This window comes from Neltuma alba, unplaced genomic scaffold (genome assembly GCF_004799145.2).
Source record: "Neltuma alba isolate B1F8T4 unplaced genomic scaffold, ASM479914v2 tig00005455_pilon, whole genome shotgun sequence".
Classification (NCBI taxonomy): domain Eukaryota; kingdom Viridiplantae; phylum Streptophyta; class Magnoliopsida; order Fabales; family Fabaceae; genus Neltuma; species Neltuma alba.
This window is the reverse complement of record NW_021634116.1, coordinates 34,804-41,824: the sequence shown is the minus strand read 5'-3', so window position 1 is coordinate 41,824 and position 7,021 is coordinate 34,804. Positions and strand designations below refer to the sequence as shown.

The 7,021-nt window shown below is 38.3% G+C and overlaps 1 protein-coding gene across 1 annotated transcript; it reads right to left on the bottom strand.

Moving 5' to 3' along the window:
- Nucleotides 1–1,871: 1,871 nt before the first annotated feature.
- Nucleotides 1,872–5,879, bottom strand: LOC114747789 (autophagy-related protein 9). The gene is made up of 9 exons (XM_028936135.1): nt 5,123–5,879; nt 4,708–5,028; nt 4,299–4,521; nt 4,020–4,199; nt 3,754–3,930; nt 3,551–3,628; nt 3,393–3,463; nt 3,114–3,224; nt 1,872–2,676 (listed from the first exon to the last, which is right to left on the bottom strand). Exons 1-9 carry the CDS (start codon nt 5,605–5,607, stop codon nt 1,872–1,874), a joined length of 2,451 nt encoding a protein of 816 aa, XP_028791968.1. The 5' UTR covers nt 5,608–5,879.
- Nucleotides 5,880–7,021: the final 1,142 nt, after the last annotated feature.

Sequence of the window (7,021 nt, the reverse complement as noted above, 5' to 3'; positions counted from 1 at the left end):
GTTTCAGCAACAGGACATGCTCAAAGTTCTGCCCAAATGCAGCCATGCTTTTCACTTGGACGTATCGATATTGGCTTCAGAGCAACGCAAATTGTCCTCTTTGCAGATCATGCATTTCTGGCACCACGCGTCCTCCATTGGACCATATCATAGCACCGAGCTTCTCCTCAAGATTCTCAATTACTCTCCAATATGGGCAGTGATGAAGACTTGTGGTAATGAATGGTGGGAGAAGATGGGGGATCGCTGTCATTGAGGCAACATGAACGAAACCAGTCGAGCGGGGGAAGCCTGGCACAGAGTAGAAGTCACTCCACGAGGAAGATGCCAGCAGAAGCTCGGGCACCTGAAATCGAGGAAGTGGCAGCATGTGTCCATCATGGGAGACGAGTGCATTGATACGAGGGAGAAAGAGAACAGTTCTGTATTCAGCCACTTAGGAGATCTTTCTCCATGGATTCTGCAAATGATAGGCAAATTTACTTGGAAGTTCAAGCCATTACACAGCAGCCGAATAGGCATCAAAATGACGCTAGGGGGAGTGAAGACAGTAAAGTTCACAGCAGAGGTCGAAGGTCTTTCTTTCCATTTCGTTATGGTCGTGGATCCAAAACGCAGTAGTATTCCTCTGGAGAATGAGGTCTGATGTAACATATTTTTGTTCCTTTTTTTTTTTCCCTGGTTGTTTCTTAATTTCCAGTTGTTAATGTTAATATCTTCAAAGTGGAGGATTAGAATCGAAAGGAGTGGCACAGAAAACAATAGAGTGCTTTTGTAATGATAGGGAATGGGTGAAGTGAGTCAGACGGTGGATATGGAATAGAGGCGCATTGCTTTTAGTGTCATTTGCTTAATTTGAAGGTGCATGTCTTCATTTCACAGTGAATGCGAATGATTGCTGTTCCATGTTCCTGTCATGTGTATTTAGGAAGAGAATACAGAGCAGAGGGACCCACACCCACAAGATAATGAGAAGCCATGAGTAGCAGCAGCATGAATGAGAACTGTCTCTTCTAGGAAATCATCTCTACCTTCTTTTTGTCTCTGAGCTATCATATGGATATGGGAAAAATGCGGTATAACAGCTAAGAGGGTGGGGTTCTTCGCCACTGTAAGACGCACAATGAACGTTCATATCCTACTTTTTCCTTGCAAATTTTATAATCCAGTCAATAATTCAGCAACAACAATATATCATCCAATAATCTCATTTCACAACCTGGCTAAATACGGAAGTTTGATAAGTCAAACTTAACTTCTTAGACTGAAACGAAAATTAAGCAGTCATAAACAAAAGCCTCACTCTAGGTTTCCTTGCCCTGAAGGTGATTCAAGATAACCCATAAATTTCCCATGTCAAGCAGTCCACATTGTTGAAAAATGCATAAACTAATTGGTGTAAGAAAGATCAATGATTATGGCATATTCAAATGTCGCACAGAAAGCCGCTCCCGTGAAAGAGGTACAATACATACTCAAATCAGTGTGCAGTATTTTGTACATATTAAAAAAGAAAAAATAAAACTGTATAAATAGCATTGCCAGTTAAGTTAGAGAAGCCTAATGAATCCAACTAAAGAGGGAAAAAACGTGAAAAATGAACGAGACGGATAAATTAGAACACGGAACAATATGAATACATTTTTGGGGTTGTTTTCACACTTGGAAGGCAGCTCAGGGCCCCTCAAACCCCTCTGACATTCCAAATTCAAGCTGAGGCTCAGTAACAACTAGACATCATAACAAAGTATCTATCTATACACAGAAAAGAATACACAGGATTCATTTGAAAAGGAAGAAGGGACAACTACAACTAAGAAACTCATGCATTCCAGATGCCGGAGGGAGGGAAGCCAGAAACTTCTGAAGCTTCAATCAAAAGCTTGCAGTGTTTGGACTAACGGTGTCCGTTGTGGAGGTTTGCCATAGATATCATCAAAATGAAATTTAAAGTCCCCTGTCTCTAAGTCAGCGGGGCAAGTTGTTTTAGCTAATCTTTGATAGTCTCTCCAGTCCAAGTCTTGTTCTGGATCCTCTAAGCTTCTCTCAGAAAATTTATCATGATAATTCCATGATGTTCGGTAATTAAATTCTGGAGGCTCAAAAAAGCTCGTCTGAGCTTGTCCAACCTGTGGGCCACTTCTCGCCCACCAGTGATTTCTGATAGAGTGGGACTGATCTGTAAAATTATGATCTTGAATTAGGTTTTCCTTAAAGATGGGAGCCAAAGTAGAAGCCCCAAGATGAGATGCCAATCGATCTTCACGATATTCTTCATAGTAAGGTACATTCCTAGTCGAGTTGGAGGACAGTGGATACTCTCCCAAATGAAACTCGGTTTTTCCAAACGGTTCTGTTGCAACATCTCTCGTAGTTGCATCATGAGATCGAGATGTATAATACCAATCTAGAAGATAAGGATGATTATTTTGGTTGGCATCAATCAGCCACAACGAACACAAGTGATTGCCAAATACACATGGCATTTCCCAGGACGCAAACCTGTTTCTGCTTCCACAGCTCCTAGTATTGGAAATACCCTTGCACAACCTAGTAGGAGGGAATGCATGTCTGTTTCCATGTCCTTGCAAATTTTGCTCTCTGAAGGTTCTAAGATTTAGCAAAAATTGCTTCCCCTGAGAATTTGGTGGCCATGATGGATAACTACTCTGAAAGCTGCAACAACAACGACAGTGATTTCCCGTTTATTATTGAGTTATTGACATTCAGAATTGGATTGCATGTCTGAAAAATAATTGCTTTCAGACAGCAATGAAAAAACGGAAAACAAAGTGTTAGATGGGCAGAATGAAAATCCTTGTTTCATTACAGCAGTGGTAAAGGCTTCTTGTAAACCTTTAACCTAAAAATAATAAATGAAAAAGGCTCCATGGAAGCTAAGAGGCATTGCACATGCATGCATCCTCGATAATATAACGACTGCTTTCATGGCTCGAAGGCAAGAAAATTAAGCAAAGCAGCTAGAGCCATTTCTAAATATCTGGATCTGACACCCAATAGGCTCATAATATTAACCAGAATAGATATGAAATGTAACAGCACTACGTTGAGTCAGTTTTTGTGCATTTGACAAACGCTTACATGGAACATACCTCAAAAATGATTTCTCCATCTTCCCCTGAGAACTCCTCTGACTGCGAGTTGCATTGTGTGGGGAACCATAATTGCTATTTCCATGCTCTCGAAAGTCAAAGACACTGAAACTGCAACAATAAAGAGAATACAACAAAACAACCAAAATCATCTGTTATTCAGACAACAAAAACTGGAAAGTGGAAGCAAAGGAGAATTTCATAAAAGACACCCAAAACAACAGGCAGATGCAAATTAAAAAAGGATGTCAATCATAAGTCATTAAATTATACACTAACCTGCAAACATGGCCAACACCGTCAACATTCACTGTGAAATCCGCAATGAACTGCAAAATATCATTGACCCGCTGCAAAATGAACAAAACAAGCAATTAGGACATTACAATAAATGGAAAATAATCAAATCAGAGATTATGTCCAAGTATGGAAGTGACCTTTGGGACGATAAACATAAGTAAATAAGGAGTGAGAAAAATTGAGGTCATCTCCTCAAGCAACATCATCCCTGTATACTAAAATGCACAAAAACATAACAGCATGAGAGGAAGCAATATCAAATCCTATGCTATCATGAATATGCATGAAACCAATACCTCGGAGAGAGTACCTGAAACAATGTTTCAAACTCAAGGCGTACCATTTCAGTATTTTCTTTGCCTCGCCATTTCTTTGGCATATAATGAGTATGTTGAACCACCAACGACATCGCTCCCTCAGGATCTAAGACCAGAAGATCATTTGCAATTATAGCCTTGCTAATTGCAGTTATTGTTCCAAAAACAGCACCATACCAAAATAAGTTTCGACCAAATATCTGCAATATTGAAGAAATCTATCATTAGTAACTGTCATGGTGTTTCTTGGTGTAACTTATTTTAGGCTACATAAGTAGAAATACATTACATGGCCCTCTAGCAATGATTCCTCAAGAAAAGCAATGATGATCAGAATTGCAGCAAAACCACCCGATACAAAAGAGATGAACTTTGCAATTATAGATATAATAGGTGAAGGAAACTGCTTCAGGTACTCCGAAGCATGTATTACACTGTTATTAATCCGATGCTTGAAGAGATGGTCCACCTGGAACACAAGTGACATAATTGGTAATATTATACATATGACAAAAGGGACACAGGTGAGATGCAATAAAAATTATTGACCAAAAAACAACGATGATACCTCATTGAAGTCCCTAAACATCCACCTAGACAAATTTGACCATCTTCGAGATGAAGCTGTACTTGGATGATTATAAATTTGTTCAGCATGCCTCAGAAAGAGATACACGAGCATGAATATGACAAGAAATGGAGAAAGCAAAAGCATGGCAAGCCCAACAATCATAAGCCTTTTCTTTAGTGTCTTTGGATTAGACATAAAGTCCCTCTTAACACAAAAGTTTCTGCAAAGAAAGCATGTTCAAAGGAGAACGTCATCAATCTTGGATATAGCCTAGACAGCAAAATAACGTTCTTAATCATATTACCTAACTGCAAAACCGCATGAGTCGGTCTATATCAATTCACATGAAATAAAATTTCCAAAAAGAAAAAAAGAAAAAGTTAGTTCAAGGAAAATTCAAGTATACCGATCAAACATGCTATATAAGATGCACCAATTCAAAGTCCACTCAAGTGTCTTGGTAAGTATTAGACGACATTGTTTTCCGTTCGGGCAAGATTTTACTGTAGGGCCAGCACCAGGAACCCAATGAGAAATGGGAAATGCAAGCACCCCCTTGTTGAGCATTCCAATCAAGTAGTTTTCCTTCCGCATCAATCTCATCACCATGTCATGAGCAGAAAGATCCTTAACCAAACAGAGCTGTTGCGAGCTTTGTATTGAAACAACCTTTTCAAGGATTGTTGCCCAAGGCATGGTTTGAATTTCATTGTCGGTTACACAAAGACTGTAAGGAAAACACGGTTAATCATTGCCCCAAAAAAAATCTTATCAAGCAAAAGTTATCATTTGCTTCAGCTTTGTTTATTATCTACACATACCTATTGTAGTAAAACTGACGGATTTCCAGAGTGTCTTTTAGTTGAGTAAAGAACCTCAAGAAACAAAATATCCAATAGATGGAAAATATTCCCAAGTATCCAACAATAATAGCCTTAGTAAGTGTCAGTGGGGTTAAGGGGTGTTGCCAAAGAGCTTCTTTTGCTAGATCACAGGGTTTGATTCCAGATTCAACTGCATCCATCCCACACTTCGCATTACGAAGCCCATTCCAATCAACATATAGTAAAAAAAATCCAGAAAAACATATGGTAAAGCCTAGACTCAAAAGTTCAACAATCCACTTTACAATGATGCACCAAAGCCCTTTCTCACAGTAGTAACTGTAAAGCCTTTCGAAGAAGAGATCCAAATCAACAATTGGCTCCACATTTAAGCTCTCACCAGTAAGAAGGCCCGAAGGGCTCTCACTACCTAGACTTGGGATCCTTTTGTAGTCAGACAACTCGATCCCGGGGGGGAACATCCAGAAGCAAACCTGATGTCAGTGATGATTCGCCTTGAATTTTTTATTTGAATATACCAAAAGCACTGGTGCCTCTTGGTCTGCTAAACATTGTACAGTGGCATAAATAGCCAGTCCATGCCCCAAGGACTTAGTTGGATATGAAAAGGTTCAACATGAAAAAGTCAAGATTGGTAAACAATCAACTAGCTAGGTACATCAACGAATGCAGTGGAATGGAATGCATTATGCAGCTGTTGAACTCAGCCTCCCCCTTGACCGAACATCAAGATCAATCTGTACAGCCACGTGAACTCTCCTTCTGCAACACCAAAATAAAAAACAATGAATTGCAATAAAACATATCACCATTTAATTGGATAACTCCGCGCGCATTAAAGTGCGACTCCCCAAAGAAACGTTAGTTATGCGGAACAAAAACAAAACCGATCACTCTGTACAGTAACTGCACGTCACTTGTATGCAAAAGTAGACAAGCAATGAGCTCGTTACGGCAACTAAAACTAATTCCAAGAGACAAGAATCAGAAAGTTTCTGGAACTATCCGAGTCCACAGTTCCTTATCAAGCATGTCATTACAAAAAAAAAAAATGATAAAACAATTTCAGCTTGCAATAAAGATGTTAAGGGAAAATAAGAATAACAAGAATATCAGACAAAGAAACAAATAAAGATGATACCTTGGTCTAAGCCGAAAACACCAGAGGACCTAGATAATGAAGCTCTAAGCGGAGAATGAGGTGAAGCAATGGAATTGACTAATAGAACAGCGGTAAAAGCTACTGAGAGACAAAGAATTCGGAATTTGAAGGTAACAGCCTAACAGGATAGTCCAAGAAAGGAAAGACACGAGTGTGATCGAGGAAGATGACCCAACCCAAGCGAAGGTCTGGTTGCGTGGAGGAGGAAGGAATCTACCATGTGAAACTAAACAGAACTAAATGATCCCATTTAAATAACTCATATTTTTCCCGGGACATTAAAAAAATAATAATTTAAAGATGAGTTTTGATATAAACCATTATACACGTGAAAATATAAAACAAACTCATATTTTATAATTCGTCTTTTATATTATTCTGATACAAATCGCTGTAAATTTTTTTTATTCTTTGCATATTAAAAAATTAAACAACATATTTTATTTGACAATTTATAACTCAAAGACCTCCTGTATTAGAAATTATTTTTAAAATAATTTCTTATTTTTATATTTTATTATCCTTGTACATACTAAAAATATAAATCATAATTTATTATTTTGAGAAATAATCATTGTTAAATGGAATAAGAGAATAGTTTATACAAAATTAGACTAAACTTTTTGTTTCGCATGACGTTCGAGTCCTCAAAAGGAAAAGCTAAATAAGTTTATCGGAAGCTTCCTTCACGAGGACAATTAGTCATGTGCAAA